The sequence below is a fragment of the Corvus hawaiiensis genome, chromosome Z, assembly GCF_020740725.1.
Source record: "Corvus hawaiiensis isolate bCorHaw1 chromosome Z, bCorHaw1.pri.cur, whole genome shotgun sequence".
In the NCBI taxonomy this organism is placed as follows: domain Eukaryota; kingdom Metazoa; phylum Chordata; class Aves; order Passeriformes; family Corvidae; genus Corvus; species Corvus hawaiiensis.
The window spans coordinates 69,468,067-69,492,429 of NC_063255.1; the positions used below are offsets into that span (position 1 = coordinate 69,468,067).

The window sequence follows — 24,363 nt, forward strand, 5'->3', positions numbered from 1 at the left end:
CTTTGTGAGCTGAGCATTATCAAAAAGTTACTGATATAGCAGAAATATGTTTATTCTTTCATCAATCTTCCTAGTCTTCTGACTAATACTTGCTCTGTTAAGCAGAAAGACTGAGGTTTCTGTCTCCAAACCAAACTTGTTTGTGTGTTGAACTTGGTGCGGCTGGCTTGATGGATGCTCTCAGGTTGTTTGAAGAAGGATATATGCAGGGCTCTAGTCAAAGACTGAAGCCCTTGCCAAAATATATTATTATAGACTAGACTTTAAGAAGCCAAGTCTTCAAAGTAATTGCCTCTACACCTCAGTCCTGAGGCCACCTTTATCCTGCAGGTTGTCATTACTATTTCTAAAATTGTGTCTGCAACCACTCTTGATGTGATAGCACAGTTGCTTTGAAACCAGTATATGCTAGAGGGCAAGTATGTAATCATTATTGGAAGCTGGTGTTGTAAGAGACTCCTCCCAAGATTAGCACTGTAGGTGTTGACATTCCCTGTGCTCTTTATTTTCACTGCTCAGATACTCAGCCTGGAAACTTCAGCTGTTTTGGCCCTGACAGGAAAAAAGTCTGATTTACAGCTTATGAGCTGCTGATACGTCCTCTAGAAAGGAGCTGGGTTTTCCACTTCCCAGTGTCTACTTGTTCTTGAATCTTGCCCTTTCCTCTCATTGTTGCAGTGTTGACTAAGCAGAACAACTATTACAATTCCACAATATCTGTTGGTGCCTTCATCCACTCTCATCAATCTTTGTAAATAATTTTAATGAGGGATTTGAGGCTGGCCAGGGCTGCTTGATCTGCGATGCCTTTGTTGGGGATGGGAAGCACCCATGGATGTGCAGATCCAGGACTAGATTGTAAAGCATTAGTGTTATTCAGGTTAATTCCTAGACTGATACTTATCAAATGGGTCATGTGGTTTTCCTTCACCTACCTTCAGACAAGCTGCCTTTTTTGCTGCTTTGCTTATGGCTGTGTTGAGCTGTCTTTGGAGGGCAGGAGTAAAGACTGTTCAACAAGTTAAGAGGAACAGGGCGTGGGAATTGTCATGGGGGGTATTGGCTGTCCCACCCTAGCTGACAGGACCATAGCCAGCTAGGACAATCAGCTGGGCTCTTCTGACAGCACTTGTCTCCATTTATGAGCTCTCATAGCTGGGAGAGCTTCTGAAAAGTGGCCCCAGATATCGGTCAGGAACCCTCTGCAGCAGAGGAGCTGTGTCATGGAGTAGGAGCAGTCTGTCCTGGCTGTGATGATGGTGGTGAGGGCAAGAGCAGTACTAGAGGAGCCTCCATGGCCAGTTTGCCAGGCACAGTGTTTTACCATCGGCATCCCATGTTTGCCTCCAAACTAATGTTTTGGTTCATGGCAAGTGATATCCTGATTACAGTATCTGAGAGGTCATTTTAGAGTGAGTCATGCTTATTGGAGCTACCAGACTTGAAAGAAACTCTGAGCAAGACATGTATTTGTTTGACTGGTGTATGAAACATCTGGGTAATTAGGAAGAGCAATCTTAAAAGCAAAGGAAGATGAGACACATCAACTCTTATGTGGTCATTAAAACTGAAACTACGAAGCTTGAAGCAGCTATACAAGACATTAACAAATGTATGGTAGCATCAATCCAAAACGTGGCCGAGTAATGTAGTTTCTTCTGTGTCTTCAGTAAATGCATGTGGGATAATTTTTCTGACTTTTTTTTTTTTTTGAGGTACAGGTTTCAAAGTATGCAAGTACTTGCAAAGCCCAGAGTCCTGCTGGTTTTAAGTGCCTTTTACTTGAGTTGCCTGTATCCATGACCAGAAAGTGTTTATCCACTACTTGAAACAATTGTCAGGGAAAAGCTGAGAACTTGCTCATGGCATGCGGGAGTCTGTGTGGGAATGGAACTAACAAAGCATGTCATAGTGCATTTCAGGAGAAGCAGGGGCTGTGTTTTTTTACTGAGGGTGTCATGATGTTCTCAGTTAACCGGCTTGTGGGCTGCCACAGAAGGTAGCTGGCCCAGCCCTGCATTTCCGCCCCCTCCCTTGTGCCCGCACCATTGTGTTTGCAAATGTGCAGTGGCTCAGATCAGGGAGTCAATTTTCCCAGAAACAGGTCTCTTTAGCAAGAGCTGCCCCTTGTTCTGGTTCACTGATGCAGCCACTGGGTTGCCAGCTATGACATGAGAGGTGATGTGAATACATGGGTGAGAAACATGAGGGAATGGAAGACCCCATCTTTTCACAGAATCGTCAAGGTTGGAAGAGATCTTCAAGATGATCTGGTCCAACTGTCAGCCTAGTACAAACAGCGTGTCATCTTGGTAACTGATTTATGCTGAAGGCTGTTTCCGGAAGTCTCACCTGCTGTGGCTGAAATTCACCTACGAGTCAGCACTACAGTATGCTCCTTCAAACTCACATTTGGAAGAATTGGAGAGCTGCTCACAGAGGCCCCCTCTGTACTCCACAAGTAGAGAGAGACCAGTCACTGGCTAGTAGCTGTAAATAATTGGGGTAATTTGCAGCTGGAGATGTGCACAGACATCCTTGGTAGACTGGGAGAGTGTTTTTATGGGAGGTGATGAGGTTGCAGCAGCAAGTAGGAGAAACCACAGATGGTTCATTTGATTACAACCCTCATCACCTCCATCAGTGGGAGGCAGCTCAGCATGTTGCAGTCTCATGGGTTCCTGAAGTTGTAACCAATTCCCACGTTGTCCTTGAGATACCTTTGCAGTGTGCTGTCTTTGTCCCTGTTATTGAGGATCTGCTTAGCCTGGGGCTGCTCCACCCACTTCTTGCCTTGAGCTTCCTTATGAGAGTCCTCAAACTTCTCTGAGGATGTGTAAACTGAAGCTCTGCTGACTCCCAGCCTCAGCCCCCCATGTTTCAGTGCTCCATCCTGCCACCAAACCAGGTAATGGCCTCACTGCAATACATGCTTGGTCTTGAGGAAGTGGAACTTGAGTTCACTGAAGAGAGAACAGAATGCTCTTGGTGACCTAGACATCTTTGTGCACCATACTATAAAAAGCCTGTTTTAAAGTGAAGCGATAGCTATTTTAATTTCCCTTCTTCAGCAATTCACCCAGGTTCTAAGTAAAATTGCTCTAAAAATCACCCAGACTTATGTGTAACTTGATATGGGTTTCTGTTTGCAGCTATTGTGGATGATGAAAGGCTTTCTGCAGAGGAAATGGATGAGAGGAGGCGTCAGAATATTGCTTATGAGTATCTGTGCCACTTAGAAGAAGCAAAAAGGTAAGTAAATGAAAGCACACTTATTTCTGGTCTTTAAATTCAGATGTTCAGGCCTGTTGTGTTCTTGAGCATCACAATTTTTAATTCAACATCTTGAATTACTTGGATGAACTGAATGTTGGGGTATCATAGCACTCAGTATGAGAAACTAATGCCCAATATGAAAAGTCTGATTCAAAGAAAGAATTTGAAATAATCAAGACAACATCCTGAAACTGGCTGTGGTGTCAATTTTCAGCAGAAGTAGGGGCTGGATAGAGGCTGTAGTTTTGTGAGAAGCTGAGTCAGGCTTATGTGATTAACTGGGGAAAGTATTTTGCTCCTGGCTCTGCGGCTGTGCTCCCTTCTTGGTGCTAGTGCTTGTGGAGCCACTCAGATTGCTAAAATGGCAGAAAATCACCTGGGCTCTTACTGGTTTAATGATCAATATCATCTCAGTGTTACAATCGTTAAGTGCAGGCAGGGCAATAAGATGGATTCTGCTCTTGCTTCAGTTCCTACTGGTCAGCAGTACTCATCTCTTGAAGCAACAGCTTGTGATGAAACACTGATTTGAAAGTGCACAGGGATTTGATCACCTTTGTGCAAATGCACTGTGCTATGTGCACTTCATTCTCAAAACAAATATTTAACATTATTTTCATAATTACTGAGCAGGGAAACAAGGTACAATATGCTTGTGCTTTTGAAGTAGCTTCAAGTGCTGCAATTATTGTATGTAAAAGCATATTTTATATTCAGTCTGATCAGACTTTTTCAAAGATGCCTATTATACTCATTGTTATTGGCACCAGTGGTAGTGTCTTGCTTTGCTCTGTGTTTGTTGATGGTGTTTTTAGTTATAAGCTGTATTTGGATGAGTTTCCCATGAATTTCTGTTGAGACAACAAAACCTGAACTACTGATTAGTAGTGCAAGCTGTGAAACTTTAGTGTGAAGACAAAGCATAGAATCTTTGTAATGGAGTAAACCAGTGTATTTCAGTCAGTAATCTACTATTAAATTGTGCTCTGGGCCTTGAATCCACAGTTTCCCTCTCAATGGCTGCCAGTGGTTTTGTCCCAGGGGCATTTTTACAAAATCAGCCATTCTTTCTTCCTCTTCACTACGCTGCTCTATTTGGTGTAGCAAACATTACTTCCTTTGCTCTTTCTTCCTCTTTCTCCTGCAATGGTTCCCTGTTCAATTATTTAAGATGGCAAGTGTCTTCCTGCTTCCAGGGAGGACTGACCTGCTCCATACCGCCTACTGCCCCCATCTTGCAGTCGCAAGAGATTGCCCTCGGTCAGATGAGTCAGCTTGCTATTGTGGCAGGGAATTCTTAGCCCTTTTGTTGAGTTAGTTTTCTGTGGTTTGGTGAGCTGACTGGTCTGATCAAGGGGTCAGAGGAGAATCTCTGCAGGCAGGAGGAAGGGGATGGGGTGCAGCTGCACACTGGAGAGAGGGAAGGGAGTAGGCTTCATTTGTGAAGATGTTGGATCAGCTCCACCATCTCAGCAAACTTCAGTGAGTCAAGGTTTGATTTTACCCAAGGTTTCTCTTGGTATGTTGCAACTCACCTACCTGTTGCCTTATGGCATCTAGTCTCCAAATTCAACCTTTTCTCTTCTGCTGCAATTATTACTGCTTTTTCTTCCTGGCTCTCTTCAGCCTTCCACTTTCCCAGGGCTATTTGTCACTTTGAACTCAAGTCCTCTAGTTAATTTGAAGCAGCTCCCTTGATATTTCACAAGGAAATGTGAAGTTATTTTTACAGCTAATGACTTAAATTAGCATCTGCTATGAGTAACCACCTCCCCTTCCTTGTATTTATTTTCATAGAGATTCTTGCCACTAGCTGTTTTCTAGATGAAGCATTCCCTTAGCTCTGCAGTCCATGACAGGACTTCATATCCAGGACAGTTACTCCCAGGGTTGTGAGGTACCTGGAAGCTTTTCTGGATCTCTGTTTGGAAAATCAGAATAGACTAGTACTGTTAAGTGGTTGTTACTGCATGAGGTGGGGATGAGTTTTGCAGTGTAAGGAGCCTTGAACTTCCCCTTATCAAGGGACTGGGCTGTCATGGATGGATCTGATGTGGCAGCACAATGCTGCTGGATGTCCTGTCCTCTGCCTCAGTGCGCTGGTCCCAGTGCTCATTAGAAAGGAAAGGGTGGTCATGCTGGGTATGGCGAAGGCCCTGAGAGTGCTTTTGGGTAGATGGGGCTGCTGTGAGAAAAAGGAGTGTGTGAGGGGGAACTTCTCCCTTCACAGGGAACCCCTGAGGTAATTTTGTTGTACTATGAGACTTTGTGCGGGGGATGGTCTTACCATTGTGGAAACAACCCAGCAACAAACATGTACAAAATAGCTTGCTGAAACAAGTAGAAGTGCCTGTGTCTCATTGCTGTGTAGCCCCTAGCTTCCCCAGGAGGTGACTGATGTTGTCCAGGGTGGCTGAGCTAGTGTCAGGCCCAGGCTTGGATGTCAAAGGCACATGGCCATGTTTGTCCCAGCTCCAATGTGGCAAAATGGGAGACATGAGAAAATTCTGTATCACTCCTCTCTGCGTGGTTATTCACTTCGTGTGCTTGATTAGGGGTGAAACAGGTTGGTGTACAGTCCTTGTCTGTACCTGCATGATTATAGCATTTTTGTTGTCACTACTAAGCCTGAACAAAACTGGGGACTCTGGAAAGTGAGAGAGAAGCAGAGAGAGCAACAGGGTCATAATTCAAATGAGACCAGCTGGGGAGGCTTTAGTGCAGGCTACTTCCTCAGCACATGGTGGGTCCTGCCCTTCAGCTGTGCTGGGAGAGCGCTTTCACAGGAGCCAGCTGGTGGGTTGGCCATCCATAGTACCAACAGAGGGATTTGGGTTGGAAGGGATCTGTTAAAGATCACACAGTTCCAGCCACCCTGCTATGGGCAGGGATGCTTTCCACTAGACCAGGTTGTTCCAAGCCCCATCTACCCTGGTCCTGTATATTCCCAGGGGAGGGGCATCCACAACTTTTGCTGCAGCTGAATGGAGGTGTCCCAGCTGGATGCTCCCCAGCTCTGGAGCAGCACCCACGGGAGGTGCAGGGCTTCTTCCCCTGCTGTGTACTTGTGGCAATGGGTTTGAGTCAGAGCAGGCAGGATGGTGCCTTTAGCCCCAGGTGCAGCAGTTGGTAGTGAAACCACCCAGAGCTGTGCCTGCTGCCTGCTTGCTCACTGCAATACCCTCCTGGATGACTATGGGGAGTGGGAACTGCCTTCATGACATATTTAATCTTTGTCCTGAGTCCTTGGAGAGGACTTTTTAATATTCAAAACACTGTGGATATCAATGACAATAAATAGATTCAAATGAGTACATCAAGGTGAGTTTTTCCAATTGACAGCTACTGAAATGACAGCAAATACTGTTTTAGATAATAAGCTCTATGGAAAGACAATGTGTTTTGGTCCATACTGGAGAGTAATAAATACTGAAATAAACAAATAGCAAAAGATGAGGCAGAACATGACCTGGACAACAGTATGTCAGGAGGCATATTTTGTTTCTCGCCGTATTTGTAACCAAAACATTATGTTGTAGCAGCTCTGCATTTTGAAATTCCAGAGTTAATTAAACTGGCAAAGAATGTGTGCTTTCAGCTGCTTTTCAGATCACTGTTTGCACACTTAATTCCTGTACTCCAGCTTTAATAAAAACTTGGCAAGTTTAACATGAAAGAAGAATCCTGTCACTGGTAGCTGATGCTTCTGCTAGTACCTTCTGAGCTAGACATAGTATCTGTTACACCTATACAGCATAGGAAATTATTTTTTAAACACAATGAGCAGGCCTGTAATAATCTGCTGAGGTCAGTAAAGTTTGATAGGGTGTTATATTTGATATTGAGGAAAAAAGATTTTTTTTCTGTTAGGGGCAAATCTTTCTTCCTGAAATTATACATCTGATAAAATGAGGCTTTGGTTGCTTATATATATTGTTTGATTTATTACTTTTGCCTTTAAGGAAAGTCTCTTGCATACTAAACGAAAAAAAACCAAAAATGAGCAAAAAATGGATAGTATCCTGTGTCCTTGAACTTCTGAGAAGAAAAAATCAAGAATATACAATTAGGAATAGGGATTTTCTCACTTCAAGAAATGTAGCCATGTGTGCCGCTAATAGAAGCCCTCCAGATGTTACCCTGACACATATCCTGTATAGTTTGGAAAATTGTACTATAAAATAGCAAAGATCTAAGGTGGGCATGGACAGCTGTGTCACAAGCCCTCATGTCTTCTTGAATTTTAACAGGTAATATTTACTACAGCGTCCTTCTTTCCAAAGGAAATACCCAACACATCAAATTCTGCCTTGGGTTTGGCTTTTGCTGTTGCTTGTCTCTTTGCAGATGTGTAATTACTGCACTGTAAAGATAATACAGATTTGAAGGATTTAAATTGTGATTGAAGCTTTGGCATATAAAGCAAATCAAATTTTCAGTAAATGTGTTGTGGCTGGCTAGGCTTATAATCATCCATAATTAAGTAGATACTATTTCTCTTGGCTTTTTAGAAATTATACCTTTTCATGATAAGATTGAATTTGAACCATGGAACTCCTCATTTTACTAGCCTTGACTCTCCCTGAATGAAATGGAATATACTTTGTTTCACACACTATATTCTGCAATTTCATAGCCAGAGCTGCCAGAATTCTTTTTTTCTTTGCTCAGCTGTGCAGTAAGGCAGTAACTTGTGTAAAACACTGAAGCTCTAGCTTCAATATTAGGACAATAAAGACACAGTAAAAGAAAGCTATTCAGGAAATTTTTTTTTTAAGTCATTTTTTTCATTTTGAAAAAGTAAATTCTCATTCTTCCCCAACTTCTTTTCAATAGAAAAACAAATTATCCATTTTTGTTTCCAAAACCTGCTTCTTTCACAATGTTGGTTTTTGTTAATTGCTTTGCAATAGCTTGTTGCAGTATTGATTGATTATAGTTAGGAACTGCTGAATGAAAACGTACATGCAGTTTAATATACTTAAAAGGTCAAACCCTGAAGTGCTTAATTGACACAGTTTTGCAGTACCATAGCACAGTGGAAAGCTGCAGTTGCCAGGACTGTGAGACTGTGGCTTAGGGGGCCACTCTGTTTCTGGGGAAGGTACCAGAGTCCTACAAAGACTTGGTGTACTACAAGGGAGGTCTGCCAGGTTTCATGTTGCTGTTTCTCCAGGAGCAAAATTATGGCAACCATTCAGCCCTGGCAGGTCATGAGTGAATTAATGTTACTCGTATGATTTCAGACTACAGCAAATCTTTAAAGATCTGTGCCTTTAGTAAATATAAAATATTGTAATCTAGCTGTAAAAATATGCAATTGTAGGCAGAAAATATTAAAATACTTCTTAGTAGCATGTTTTGTATGAGTTTGTCAGAAAATTCTCTTGGGATTGAGAGTCTACTATCATGTTGTAAATTATGAACTTTACTTTAAGCCTGCTTTAAGCCAAATAAAGTACTAGTGAACATGGCTGGCAGGACCTCTGTAAAGGTCAAGTGTTTGAAATTAGGGTGCATCATGAGGTGAAATACTTTGAAGAAACATACTTAGCTGTGATATACCTGTTGCTGAAGTATCTTGGTCCATACAGAAGTACTGATCAACAAGTACACTTGCTGTTTCATGTCTTGGTCCTCAGCATACTTACCTAGACTGCCAGATATTGGTAGAACAGTTTTTTGTTTTGGAGAGTTATACGATTGTGCGGATAAGACAGAATTTTTGTATGCAAGTGTCAGTGATATCAATCAATCCAATAATTGCTTGGATAGTGATATTTGCATATGAACAGTCTTAATGGTGAGATCTAAAGGCGAGAGAAACCTTTTGTGCTAGTTTCTGTACAGGATGCATTGACCTGCTTACTGGCATGTTGAGGTAACATGTAATGGGTCATTGCTCAGTTTGTATAGCTGTGGAATAATGATGCCGAGTAATGATGGATGTGAGCTTTGTTTTTGTAGACTGAACCATATGGCACTTGTCCCATAGCATGCATTGAAGCTAACAGTATAGTCCCTTCAGAGCCAGTTAGTTCTCTTTCTTAAAGTTTTCCACCTTTCTTTTAGGCACTACTGCCTTGTAAAAGAATTGTAGTTTGGTCTGGTTTTTTTTTTTTGATGGAAGACTGACAAATTTGAAGTTAGTTCATGGTCTGCTGCCCTTATATTGGTGTTTGTAGGCTCAGCTTCTTCAGGAGAGCACATGGCATTTTCATTTCTCCTTCACTTTCCCCTCTACATCTTGGATTATCTAGAAAGCTTCTTTGACTTTACAGTCCACTCACAAGACTACCTGATTGTCAGATCAAAGCGATGGCTTCATTCTGCACCCTGGGTAGCTCCTAGTTAATGTTAAGCATGACCTGAGGTGGCCTCATGAAGGTGTCAGTAGTGGCTGAGTAGTTACATTACCATGGGGAGCGCACGGAGGAGTAGGACAGGGAGGCTTGCACATCACCAAGCTAAAACTCTGTCCTTGAAGGCTACTAAAGGAAAGCTTGGGGCTGAGATGTGTAGAGAGGAACACAACTGTGATATTAGAGGTAGCAGAGGTACTTAAGGTTTGCACCTTGCCTAAGAGAGCTGTATGAAGCTGCTGTTGGGAAGGATCGACATCTTTTGCTTAATGTTTAAGGACTTAAGTGTTGCTCTTGACCTTTGGGTAAGTCCTTCTGCACTGTTTCCTGTTTACGTGAGAGCAGCCAAGGCCTTTGATTCTCTGCATGTTAATGATGAAAAAAGTGACAGCATGTGTGGCAGTGCTTGTGTGCTGTGCCCATGTCACCTATGCTGGACTGCGGGCTGCCATGGTTGCCTGCCATGCTGCTGGAATAGCTGACCAGAGAATGGTGCATTCTCCCTGGCACACATTCCATTGGGCTATATCCCTAGTGTAGCACTCAGAAAGCTTTATGGCATCATCTGCCTGTTTGTTTTGGACCAGAGGAGGAAATTACCTGGACTGATGGAATTTGCTTCTTAACAGCCCCTTTGCAGAAGTGTGCTTTTCACATGTTGAGATCTTTCTTTCTCAGCTTATCACATCCTGAAGAGCTGTTGATCTTTGGAAGAAGTGTTTATTCAGGCTCTGGCAGAAAGCATTGTGGGGAGGATGAATAGCTCTTCATAAGTCAGAAGAGATGGAGCAGCATCTGTATGTGATGACCTTTACAGCACTACTTTGTACTGACCACTGCTGCTAATGAGGTTCCCACAGGTGTGCAGGGAATCTTACTGTATTGGATACAAAAAATGACTGTTCACAAGAAACATGCTCTTAGAGCAGGAGGTTTTTGCTATTACCTTGTGGTTTCCTTGCTAGAAATCCACATCTCTATGATGTAGCTACTGCTTTGAGACTGGAAATCCTAAAATCGGTCCAATGATTGTTGAGACTTGCAAAAGAACCAGTGTGCTGCTATACCTCCAGTTCTGGATGGGAAAAGCAGCTCAAGGAGTGGAGGGATCAGTGCTCACTGAATGTGGTAGGTATGACCTTGCACCCAGCTTTTGCCTTTCAGGTACTGCAAGCAAGCACTTTGTAGAATAAAGCAGTTTCTGAGGGATGTAGTCTGGGTTCCTTTAAAAATCACTTCTGTTGCAAATGTCTCAATAGTTCACTGCCCAGAGAAGGAGCACTCTGGCAGTTTGTATCTCATATTGAAGAATGGAGTAATGCTGGAAACTGCTTTGGCTGTGGACGTTGCTTGCCACAGACCATGTGAATCCTGTGTTAGTAGATAGAGCTGTTGCACAACCAGTGTTCCCCACCACGAGATGAGTGGCAGTCCTCTGCAAGAGGTGCGGTTGCTTTTTAAAGCAACACGTGGTCAGATTTACAACTAGGCTGGTTGAGTTGTGAGGTTGTGTGGCTCAGCCGTCTGCAGTGTATGGTGCTTTTGATTGCTGTTGGTCTCCATGATTCATGTGCTTTGATAAAGATGACTTTCTATTCACCTGCATTTAAATTCAAAGCTCTCTTAAGAGGTATAGTAGTGTCCCAGAGTAGGTAAGAGCCTATATGGACTTTGTAGGAGCTTGGACGTTTGTCAGGGCACTTCTTGATATTCTGGAGCCACTGTCATTTGAGGCTGATAGTGTGACAGCCTCCCTTGCTTTTGCTGTTTTTGTTGCCAGATTTAGATAGGCATGTGCAGACCTCTGTGTGGGGCTATGTAAACTCCTCAAATTCTTTCCACCTCACTCAAACTGGAGAGAGCTGTGAAAATGGCTCTGTTCTTCAGTGTTTCTGTTTTCCAGCTGTCCATGTTTCTTTGAATTGCTTATGCACTTTCTGTAATGCACAGGAGGAGAGGTTTCAGGGTAATCTCTTCAATCCCAGATTTAATACCAGCAGGGGAAAAATTCTTTAAGCCAAACCAGTCCCTGGAAAATTTAGTGATGTATCTGTTTTTCAACTGAGTTATGGAACTGGCATGCATTCTTGAATTAGTACAACTTAAAGAAAATACTCAACTTCATTTGTTTAAAACACAAGGAAGAAAAAATTTCTTAACAAGATTTTTATTTCACAGTTTCAAATCATATGAACTTGTTGGTGTCTCATATGAAGCGGTTGATGCTATTAGATACCAATTCACAAATAGATGAAAGAAAAAACCTAGAAGAGATAACTAGTGGAGTTATCTCTTTTGTGAAAAGAGAAATGGTAGCCCAAATATCCTTGCTGTGATCTGGTGTATGTGTCAGAATTAGCCTTGTGTTAGGCACAAAATAAAGAGGTGAGATACTGGTGATCTGTTTCAGCAGTGGCAGCAGAACATGGCCTCAAACATTTAATGTATTCCACTGTTTTTACTATACACTAGCTCCATTTTTGACAACTAAGGCCTGAAATTGGTTTCAGAAGCAGAGACTGAGATCTAAATGGGTTTTGAGCCTGAAAAATTTGAGTCTGGGGGAAGGGTTGTTAATGAATCCTCTCAAGTGAATAGAAGGAGCTGCTCTTGAGTTTGAAGTGCTGGAAAGTACTTCATACAGCTTCCAGTGTCTGTAAATGCTATGCAAGTTCTGGCTTGGAAGAAGACACCTCCACTCTCTGCAAGTGCAGCAGATCTACTAGCTTGAAGGGGAAAGAATCTTACAGGTATTTTTTAAATTATTCAAGTTGAATTGTTAAGTGTTGACAAGTGAGTTGTACTGTGGCATTGAGTACAGATTTATTCTGGTAGGATGATGGCTAATACCATGTATAATTTTCCAGCTATCCAGAGGACAAACAGCTAGACTGCCCCGGGATGAGAGGTCTCGGATTGGCAATTGTAAAGATGTGTTGTAATTCCTGCAATGTAGGAGTACACTGCTCACTTTGTGAGATGGCAAACATGAGAGACTGTATTCTCATCCTGGCTTTTATTGCTCTCACATGAGCTATTGGTGACGTATTCACCTCGCAAGAGAAGTGATAAAGCTAGTCTGACAACTCAAGCCCTTCTGTCAGCTATAGCATTTTAACTATTTCTAAAACTTGTTTACCATCAAAGCAGGTGGGTGGTTTATAACATTTGATGCAGTAAGAATGTAAGAGGAACTTTTGTAATGAATGAAATTTACTTAAACTCAATGCTTTTCATTATCCCTATCATTCTGTTCTCTAAATCTGCTTGTTTTAGGTCCAAAGGCAGAATTTGTCCACTAAGGCAATAAAAAACCGCAGTGATTTCTGCAGTCATGCATATCCCACTGCACAGAAATTGCCCTGCTGTGTTGTAGTTATGCTCAGGTCACTGGTGTGTTTTGTTTGCCAGTGGATAGAATAGAAGAAGCTGTGGGAGCAAGGAAAGACAGGGAAGTGGTTCACTGGAAATGTGCAGAAAGTACCCCAGACAGGAGGCTTAAGAGTGGGAGGAATTTGTGGAGGGCCATTGCATGCAGGTTATGGACCCTGGCTGCTGCTCCTGGGATGTGAGGCTGGGTGGGGGTATGGAGGATGCTGCTGCATGCCAGTCACATTTGCCATAGGGCAGCCTGTCACTGGCCATGGAGAAAGGATTGCAGCATGAATTGCATCATAAATTACATTCTGTGGCAGGAGTGTCTTTAAAGACTGGCTGTCAAACAGGCTGCTCTAAAATGAGTAAATATCAAATATCTATTTACACATTGTGCCAAACTCTTTTTCTCTGTTAAGGAAACAAAGCAGTGAAATGATGTCACATCAATAGATGCTAAAAGCTGGAATGTCTTTCTTTCCTGACAGATTCCAAGTTGCAGATTGCATCCTCTCCCTTGCCATGATCCAAGGAAAGCACATTGTCCTTTATTCAAGTACATCTGCATTTGCCTGATGTACAGACCCGGTCATGTGGGATTTACTCTGCAGCATGTTTGGGGGAGTGCCAGGCCTTGGTCTGGCAATCTCTTAGCTGGAACAGAGTTCAATGTGATTCGTGACTGAAGTTGGGTTTTAGGGCTTCCCATTTTTCTGTTTAACATCTACAGAATAGGGAAGTGTTGACTTGATCCACCCAGTAACTTTTGAGGCACACCATCTTCAACTGTTTTCAAAAACAAAAATTCCACTTAACATTGATCATAGGCTATTGAGAGAGGGGGAAAAATTATGGTTTGTTTTTTGGGTTTTTTTTCTGAAGTACTGATGGCATTGAAAGAGATGTGTTTGCAGGTTTTTGAATTTTTAATAGCATGCTTTTACAGTATTTTCAAATCCTTTGTTCATGCCTCTTTTCCATTTTTTTTTCTTCCCACAAGAGCCCTGATCTAACCTTGTGATTAGCGTAATACTTAATATGGGATGTCTGCTATCTATTCTGGGGAGAGTTTACACTTAACTTGAAGTCTTGGTAAATGCAAGGTAAAGTATTGAATGGTATTGGCATATTTTTATTTTCAGTGTATAAAGCTGAATGTATTTTTTAATATTCCTGCTGCTTTCTGTCTCAACAGAGAGAGACCTTGATCTGTCTTTCCTAAGTAAATATAGTTTTGTTGTGATTCCAATTTCAACATTTTCTCCACTTCCTCAGGGTCAAAGTGGTATCACATGACGGTTAGTAGCACATACTGTTTTTCTGATTGAGAAGCAATAGAAGAGAACAGAATTTGTCCCAGAAGTGTTGTTTATTTGTGAGCTTATGCACTCCTACTCTGTTGAGGACAAGGTAGGCGTATAGGGAGGCTTCTCATTATTTTTGTAGCATCTTGTGTTTCTTTATTGTTAGAGAATAATATAAGTAAGAAAAAATGGGGTCTGCTTCAGTTTTCAGTGCTTGAAGCTTGCAGGGAGTAACTCATTTGCTGTGGTGGTTACTGGCTGAGATTGCAATGGTATTTTCAATGTCAACAGCAGTTATTTTGCTTCTTAGGAAATCACAGAGTATCCTGAGCTGGAAGGGACCCACAAGGAGCATCAAAGTCCAACTCCTGGCCCTGCTCACAACAACCCCAAAAATCACGCCATGTGCCTGAGAGTGTCATTCAAATACTTCTTGAGCTCTGTCAGGATTGGTGTTGTGGCCAATACCCTGGGGGGTCTGTTGCAGTGCCCGACCACCCTATGGGTGAAAAGCCTTTTAATAATTATAATAATGATGATGATGAAAATAACAGTGATGATGATAATAACAAAAATGATGTAATGCAATAATGACCATAATAACAAACCCCATGTTAAACAGCATTTTCAGACCTTTGTAAAGATGTCTAACAAAAGTTTGAATTTGTGCATTACAGTGCAAAAAAAGACTAGGAGAGCAGGGGTAACTGGAGGATTTAACAAGACTGACCTTTAATAACCCGAGATGCCAAGGAAGAGGCAGTACACTGCAGCAGCTGAATTGAGACCTCCTCTGAAATCTGTAAAGGGCTCCTTATGTACTGAACATTCACTAGGGTCAGCAGAACTGTTATTTGTATTTGTTCTGCTTTCAGCAAGTAAAGTCAAAATCTGTATGTCAGCAAAAGATTATACTTAATGAATTTTTTGTTTAGGTTCTGCCTTAGTGCAGAAAGAATTTGATCTGCTCATCTCTAAGCACTTTCACTTTCTTGTGGCTTGTCTTTAGGTTTCAAAACCTAAAGACAAGGGCTGAACTCTGCCATTGCTTTACAGGCTTCTTAAAAGCATTGATACCTACACTGCAGTGCAGAATTTTCAGCAATCTATTCATTTCCAGCACGGTCAAAGAGAAAACACACATGCACGGCTTCTGATTTACATCGATGTCAAGATCACAGGTTTCAAAAGAAGGCACTGTCTCAGGGCAGAGTTCACAGGGCTCCATGGTTATTTATGTTTCTGTGCTGTCTGAGCTGGGTGTCACCAGAGGAATTGTATCTTCTCTGAAGATCCTGCTTAGCTGGTACTTTGATAACATGATTAGATTAGTAATTAGTGCTGAGTGTGCTGTGTGGCCTTTCATGTGACATAGGATGTGAATAAGCAGGTGGCTGTTACGAAAAAATTATCTACAAAAGGCTTATGGTTCATCGCCAATAAAAAGGCATAATAAGAAATTTGTAGCATGTTTTGGTTTTATCTGAGTTTTTTTCTCTTGCTTACAGGAATGGCAAGAATTGGGAGAGGGAGTGTGAGGTTCATTTGGGAGTTTTCACGAATAAGCAAATTCCTTTTAACACGGTTTTTTTTTTAAAAACATTGCACCAAAACAGTCCCCCTTTTTTTTCTTCTTTTTTTTTTTTAATAAAGAGACTGACAGAATAAGGTAAAGGTGAAAGAAACACTTTCTGTAAATTAAATGCTATGACAGCTTGTGCTTTTCCCAGGCAGGCAAAACAGTCCATTGTTTTTTCGAAGAAAAAAATGTTGTGCTCTTGGCTGATGTCTGTGCTAAGAAGGCACTGAAGGAACTACTTGCTCTTGTTGTTTTATAGGTGTTCCACTTCTCAGATTCATTTAAAGAAGCGAGTGAACAAATTTCCTAACCTTTCTCTGTCATCACCTTCTCTTAGCCATTTGTTTCAGGTCAGATAATTGTGCTGGTACATGCAGTGCTGGGACAGAGCAGGGAGGGGTAGCATGGGGTTTGCTTGAGCATCTGTAGCTGCAGAAGCAGGTACAGAAGAATAATCTGCAACTGAGGTTTTCCTCCTGCTACAGGAGAGAAACACCTACTTTTCTCATGACTGGTGGAGCAAGGATTTGGGAAAAGCATATGCAAATTTGTTACCTGAACTAGGTCTAAAAATATTTGATGTGAAGCGTTCAGCTCTTTGAGTGTTGCTATTAAAATAAGAATGTGTCTAGTGTAAAATTGGATGTATCACCTCAAGGCAGTGAATCTTTTCACATGGCTGCCTACTAGTAAAAATTCTGTCTGGGAAGCATTAGAGCATGCAAGTAAAACAAGAAAACTGCTTTGTTTAGAAGTACAGCTTTGGTAATGCCTGATAAAGCACTTTCTAAAATAACTGTTGTTAGTGCTTTTGCACAATACTGCTTTCATCCAATTTTGACATTTAAACATTGAAATACTATTGAGTTAGTGTTTGCAGAATGTTTTCATGATGACCATATTACTCCAAGGAGTCTGATCAGTGAGCCAAAAAACTGAATAACCTCAGGCATCTTTTCTCCTCCTGCATCATCTGTTGGAAAGTTTCTCTCAAGGCACACATTCAGAAATCATGATGAAGTATCCTGACTTAATACGTCCTTAATGAATTTAAAGTACAATTCTGCCTTGAATAGAGGTCGTGTTTTAAAGGTCAAAAGTGCTTGAGCTGGTGATAAAAATGAGCCTTTATTGTAATTCACTTCTGTTAGCTGTGCTGGCTTATGGTGCTATAAGTGAACCGTGCTGGATTTTCCTAGAGGTGTAAGACTTCTAACTACAATTTATTAGTTGATGTGAACCTGTCAAGATGCATCAGAGACTTATTACTTGATCTACAGAAGTTACCTAACAGCTTGTGAAATAGCTTATTGTCCTATGGTAGATTTTCAAGGTTGGAGACTGGAAGAAGTGTTTTGAGTTATAAATTTGCCATACCTGCATGTGAGTTGAAGATGGACTCCTGCCCCTTTCCTGAGCAAAACTGTGTAAGAAACACTCAGTACGTGTTTCATAGTGATCCAGACCTTTTCTTCCTCTTTCACTGGGAATGTGCGAGGATATATGAGAGGAGACTGATAGCTTTGTTTTATTTGACTTGTTTATATTCAGCAGGTTTGACAATTTTCCATTATGTGAATAGTAAAGAGCCATGCACCCAGGTTTCTAAGGAGCCCATTAATATCTTTTTTATAAAACTTTAAAAATGCAATCTCTAAGATCTAACTTCATGTTCATTTCTGAGCCTGCCCCATTAAAGTCAGCAGTAGCTCTGTTCTTCTGGTGTGTAAGAATTACAGCTGGCAAGTTGTTACCACTGATCGAGCGTGTTGTAGGAACTAAAATACTTTTAATACAAATCTGATGCTAGCTCCTGAAATCAGAGAATGGTTTGGTTTAAAAGGACCATTAGAGACCATCAATTTCCAATCCCCTGACTTGGACAGGGGCACTTTTCTCTAAACCAGGTTCTCAAAGCCCTTCCCTGTCTGGTCTTGAACAGTTCCAGAGATGGGATATCCATAACTTCTCTGGGCAACCTGTTCTGGTGCATCACCACCCTCATAGTAAAGAATTTTTTCCTAATATCAAATCTAAACCTACTCTTTCAGTTTTTTCTCCCCCGTGCTGTCCATCTTTCCATCAAAAGTCTGTCTCCATCTTTCTTGTAGGCTCCCTTGTAGGTATTGGAAGGCCATAATTAGGTTATCCCTAAGCCTTCTCTTTTTCAGGCTGAACAAACCCAAGACTCTCAGCACCTCTTTGTAGGAGAGGTGGTCAGTTCCTCTAATCAGCTTGGTGTTCCTCCCCTGGACTTGCTCCAACAGGTCAGTGTCCTTCCTGTCCTTGGGACTGCCCAGAGCTGAATGCAGCACTCCAGACTCTAGGATCCCACCAGAGCAGAGGGGCCCAATCTCTTTCTTCTGTCACTTCTCTCCTTTCACTCCCACTATGTCTCATTTTAGAAGTGCTTCACTAGCTGCTGAAGATCTAAGTCTACAGATAAGGGGGCCTCAAGGTTCAGACTTTGGCAAGTTATTGCTTTGATTAAATCTGGGGGTTTTTATAGGTAGTCACATTGATTGAGCTCTGTGTTTGACATGCTTTTTCAGAGTATTTGGGGAAATACTGTTTTCCAGATACTTTCTCAGTGGTGTGTGCAACACTGAACTCTGAGTGACCTACTTGAACAGATTAGGGATGAATACAGTGAATATCCTGTCTTGGTATATATAAAAGACAGTGCACAGCAAGTATGGCACTGCTGTAGCACACATGGCTTTCTGCTAGGCAGGCAGAGAATGAAAACTTTTGAACGTGGTATGGTGCAGATGCTTTATTGCTGTCACTGAGTGTGTCAAAGCATGAGGTTTTGATGAGGAAATAGCAATACTTAGATGTGCATTGGTAAAAGAAACAGGTTAAGATGATGTTCAGCTTTCCCCTCTGATTATACCACAACCAAATGGTTTCATCAGCAGAGAAAAAGGGAAGGGAAAGATGAAAAGCTTTTCTGAGTGTGATATTTGAATGGTGCTTATGTTCCATCAGCTGGATCTGCATGTTGGGGACAGATTTGGGGTCGCAGTTCCCTAGCCACTGCTGATAAAGTCTGTTCCTGAATTTGAAGAGAGTTTGTCTTGCTGTTCATCTGCTTTAGCCTCAGAGTATGTCCTGGGAAAAGCAGCTGGCAAAGTCATGAACAGTCTTTATGGCAGAAATTAGACTAGGATGACATCAGAAGAATTAAAGTGTGAGCTTGAAGGAAGGGAGCCAGATGAAGAGCAGAAGCAAACAGGGATTAATGGTTTGGGGGAGTAGGGGTGACCCATACAGGCAGAAGAGGAACAGCCACACCAAACTTCTCCCAGGAGCCTGCCCCAACAGGACACAGTCAAATAGTCCAAGAAACTGGAAAAGCAGTGAAGAAGGAGATGGGGAACTGAGGGGTAGCTTTTTGGATGAGAAGAGAAGATTGATTCTTCATAGGATGAAAATACTGTTCTTTCCCTCCTTAAGCACCCAGGCAAGAGGTGGATAGATGGGATTGCAAGGCTGTGCAGTTGAGGAGGGGGCAGAAAACTTTGGAGTCTAGCCTGGTTGGAGCTGTGATGAAAGGGATGGGTGAAAACTCTGGTGGTGATGTGTTGTGCAGAAAGCTGACAGCCTGTAGGACCATCAGGTAAAGCAGGCTTGCCCCATGGTGGGCTTCTGATACTTGCCAGGACATAGTTTTGTTGTGACCTCTCTCAGCAGGTAGGATAGTAATACCTTAAGTAATGTGATGAACAGCTATATTCATAATGATTATCTTTTTTTAAAAAGATAATTCTTTGCAATTTTTGAAATTTTGAATTGGTACAGTTTAAACATTGCTCCTCCCTCAGAAGAAGTGCTCAGTGCTCACTTCTGTAAGGATAAGAAGATCTTTGTTCTGCTCCATCCAAATGTTGAACTGTAAACTCTGTATACTCATGCTGTAAACAATGATTTGCGTCTAATAATGAACTGCTAAAGCACACTGTGTTCCTTGCTCTTTTAAAGTAGCTTAGATGTGCTATAACTATCAACACATTTATGCTAGCTATATGGTGATTATTAGAGGATCACAGCTCTATATTTGTTGGGGGACTTGCCTACAGAGAGGGGAACAAGGTCTGCCCATCCTTGGTGATGCATTTCTTGGAGTGCCTAAGCCCTGACAGTCACTGATCCCTAGATTAAACAACTTCTGAACATGTCAGATTAAACAGTTTTTATAACCAAGATATTTGATGATGACGTGGTAATTAGCTATAGTAATTTTGAGAGTTAAAAACATGGTGTTAAACACTTACATTAAACGGGTCATTGGCGGAGTTTTTGTTTCAAAGATATTTTCTAACTCTTGTTCTGTCTCCTCACTTTGGTTTAAAAAAAAAAGCAGAGTTTTCTTCTGGCTCCCTTTTTGCAATTCTCTTACAGTCAATCCTAGTTCTTCCCACTACTGCATCTTCCTCAGCCTTTGCTTTTGAAGCTGTTGAGAGACTTGCTTCCTGTTTATGACTGCCAGATAGGCCCCCACCCTTTACTGGCATCCCCTTCTTTGCCCCAAACAGGTGTGGGTCTTTATCTTGAACATCAGAAGCAAAAGTATTTAGAATCAATATCATCTCCCTGATTTTGCAAAGACAGTAAATTATGATTAAAACACTGTACCAATTTTTCTGCATGCTCAGAAATTTGGTGATGTTTTTATGTTGCATTCACATTTTTTTTGCTGTAATGAGAAACCCTAACCACATATTTTAATGAGATCTTAAATTCTATGTAAGTTCATCCCCCCAGGTCAAACTTCTTGTTTGCAAGTGGTGGAAGTTTGCCAGTATGCTGTGCTTGAAAGGAATCATTGTGTAATATTTGTCCTTTTAGGCTATCCTACCCCATAACAGAATGCTATCAGCTCAATAATGCTGCTTTTTACATGAGAACAAGCATAATGACACAGAAAACAGATATACATCTGTTGATTCTTATTTTAATGTTCAGACTTGGGATTAAGAGGTGCAAAATTTGTCAAAGTAAGCCACCTAGCCATTTGGTTTATTAATAAGCATGTGTCTACACCTGGGTGTAGTCTGTTTCCAGGAGGTTTCTTTTTCATGCAAATCATGATTGCTACAGACTAAGCCTCCCTGACCTGAATAGCTTTCATCCTGTTTCAGAGCAAACCCTGGCAGGTGTGATGCAACCTAGGGAAGAAGCAGTTGTGATGCAACCTGGAAGAGATTTTCTCCTCTTGGCTTCAGCAACTGAGTATTGGTAAAGGAAGTGGCTGCCATGGCACAGCTGCAGCTCCTGTGCTATGCTCCTTGCTGGCTGACACTTTTCTTTCTTGGAAAAGAGAATTGGTTAGGCTTCAGAACAGCTGTTTGTTATTATGTGCAGTGCAGATACTTTTTCTGGCAAGGATTTTTCCAGTTGGTGTGCATGAAGGTAGAAACATTAGATACTTTTGGTTCAGCTAATGCTCTTCTGTGCTCCACAAAGTATGATTTGATGGTAGCCAGATGTTCATCATTGTTAATCTTCATTCCACAGTTTCCAGGCATTAGAACAATTACTGCCTTTTATCATTGAATTTGGAAGCTCTTGCAATTTACTTGGTATTTCAGTTTAGCATTTGATGTAGGAAAGGCAAGTGACAATACAGTCAGTGTGCTGGGCGGTGTAGACAAATAGTGCTGGCTGTGGCTTTCATTACATCTAGAAATCAAATTAGCATCCAGTATTTCTAGGTTGTGGTCTCATCTGATTCTCCCTGTAAGAGTACACTTGCTTAAGTCCACATACTCATCACTTGCTGATTAGACATCATACAATTAAGTAGAAAATGTGTAAATCTAGTACTTGTGGCCCAATTATTCTTATTTGTAAGTGTTACTTAGAATTACAGAATATGTGGTTCTGGGGATCTGCTGCTACAGCTGACTCCCTACAGGTCTATGGGGCCTGATGGGATCCATCTAAGAATTCTCAAAGAGCTGGCTGTGAGTCCATTGCAAAACCTCTCTCAATTTTTGGGTGGCCTTGGAAATCCAGAGAGGTGCCAGCTGACTGGAAGCTGTTGAAATTGTCCCAGTTTTCAGAAAGGGCAAGGAGGACTACTCTCGTAACTGCAGGCCTGTCAGTCTCACTTCAATGCCTGGTAAATTTATGGAGTGGACTATTCTGGGATGTTTTGACAAACACCTGAAAGACAATGCAGTCATGGGTCACAGCCCACATGGCTTCATGAGAGGAAAGTCTGGCTTATCAAACCTGATTTCCATTCATGACAATGTAACTCACCTAGGTGATCAAGGGAAACCATTTGATGTAATCCTTTTGGATTTCAGTAAAACTTTTGATACTGTCTCTCACAGGATCCTTCTGGACAAAATGTCCAGCACACAGCTGGATAAACACATCATGTGATAGGTGAGCAACTGGCTCATGGGTTGGGCCAAAGGGTTACTTCAAAAAATTAAAGGAGATGTTTGGCTTTCCCTTTACTGGGGAACCCTGATACAGTGGACATCAGTGGAGATACAGCGGAGATTACTAGACAGTAGTGAGGCAAAAGCTGGTTATAACACATGGAAAAACAATAATGAAACTTTATGAAAACAGCTTTCTGCTGGATGCCAAGGTTGCTGTCTAGGTATTAATCACTTGTTTGGGGTTATTGCAGCTTCCATCAAGGTACTTGTGGAGATCTGGAGAAATCCCAGCAGTTATAGTAGTAGCCTTTTCTGGGTCAGAATGAATGAGGCTTAGTGGCTTTCCTTCAAGAAGCACTCTTGGTTAGAGACAGTTGCCAAGTTCCTTTCTGTGCGAGATTTATTTCCTTTGAAATGGATATATCAAGGAAGACCTCTGTGTGAGCCCTATTGACCAGATGAAAATTTATCATGAAGATGTTGTGTCAGAGCTGTTAGTCAGCCAAAAAGCCACCCATATTCTCCTTCTTAATCTTAAATGTTTCCAAAGCATCAACTTAGGGTTCTTAGGGAAATAACTCTTGTTGTTTTGAAAAGATCTCCATCCAGAATGTCATTAAATACTACTTGAATAAAAAAAAGAGGTTTAAATAGAGATTAAACATAAAAAGAACAGTATATATGTTTAGTGAGAGTGTTGAACCATTTAACTGGAAAGCAACCTTTACACGTCAGCACATTTGTCACTTTAAAGAGTAGTGATAAGGACACATAGCCTTTCTGTACTTGCTCTCACCGCTAAAGGTAGAGCGGTCATACATCTGTAGCATCTAACTTGGTATGTCAGATGGTCAACTTCAGATGCTGTGTAAGCGATGTCACTTTTTTTTGTTAGCAATTCAGATATGGCCCATAAATCCTAGGCTAAGAATATGTGGTGTTGGGCAAGAACATAAACTTAGCTTGAGCTGCCCAATAACACAGCGGCTCTGGTGATCTGTGCCTAGAAAGCAGAGTAAAGCATTTTTAGAAGATAATGAGTACCGCTGTTCTCAGACTCATGGCAATTCCTAGGTTTGTAGGGGAGATGCATAGAGGACCATACACAGAACAAGTATTCAAATCAGGTGAAACAGACCCACACCTCATAATGAAACACGCTGATCTCTTTGACAAAGAGCAGGCATGTACATCTTTGATGGGTAATGTAATCTTTACTGGGGTAATGATCTATGATTTAGTGACAACGTTTGATCTACACAAGCTCTCATTTTAGATTAGTAAAAAAAAAAAAAAATTGAGCAGCAGCTTAGCACTGCTAAAGATAATTAGACCAGTCCCTCTTAGTCCTTCATACATTCCATGTAAATGCATAGAAAAAGGTCTAGATGCATTAATAAAACAAGCATGAGTTAGATTTCAGCCTGACATGATTTTAAGTGCTGTGTTTTGATGCCTTTGGAAGGAACCAAGTAACTTTGAGCCTTCAGTCCTTGGGAATGCCACTTTTCTTGTGCGCTGTCTGCACACCTGTGTGTTCCCACAGTGCAACTGCTGGAATAAATGGCTGTGCTCTGTAACAGCCCCTTGAATAGTGTTCAATGCTGTTTGTGTGCAAAGAAGCATGATTTCTTGTACCTTAGGTCTTGTACCTTAGGTCAGAACTGAAGCTTATTACAAACATGTCACATTTCTTCCAGCTCTAGTTATCCCCTCTGAAGTAGGTAGTACAGACAATTACATGTTTAAAATAATTTTTAACTTCTGAGAAACTGAGACTCACTGAGACTTAAAGTATTATGAGATTGATTAGTAAACATATTTGTACCTCTTTGTTGCATGTGCTGGACAGTAAGGTACGGAGCTATGGATCTGTTGTCTAGCCTGTGTGACTGTCACTCCACTTTATGTTCTCTGGTATGTTTCTCATATTCAGGTAAACTTCTGGATACAGGGCTGAAATTGTCATAAACTACTTGCTTTGAGTCTTCTCACGGTGAGAGGAAACTGCATCACATTGGATTTGCTCTGTAAAGTCCAACACACTTATGAAGACAAATGCTTCT

The 24,363-nt window shown here is 41.4% G+C and overlaps 1 protein-coding gene across 6 annotated transcripts in view; it reads left to right on the forward strand.

Moving 5' to 3' along the window:
* The window catches only part of LOC125319701 (ras GTPase-activating-like protein IQGAP2), a 125,591-nt gene that overhangs the window by 18,626 nt on the left and 82,602 nt on the right, over positions 1–24,363 (forward strand). For all 6 annotated transcript variants that reach the window (XM_048291165.1, XM_048291167.1, XM_048291168.1 and 3 more), the window contains exon 2: positions 3,153–3,252. In XM_048291165.1, coding sequence (XP_048147122.1) covers positions 3,153–3,252 — 100 coding nt within the window. The remainder of the gene's footprint in view (positions 1–3,152; positions 3,253–24,363) is intronic.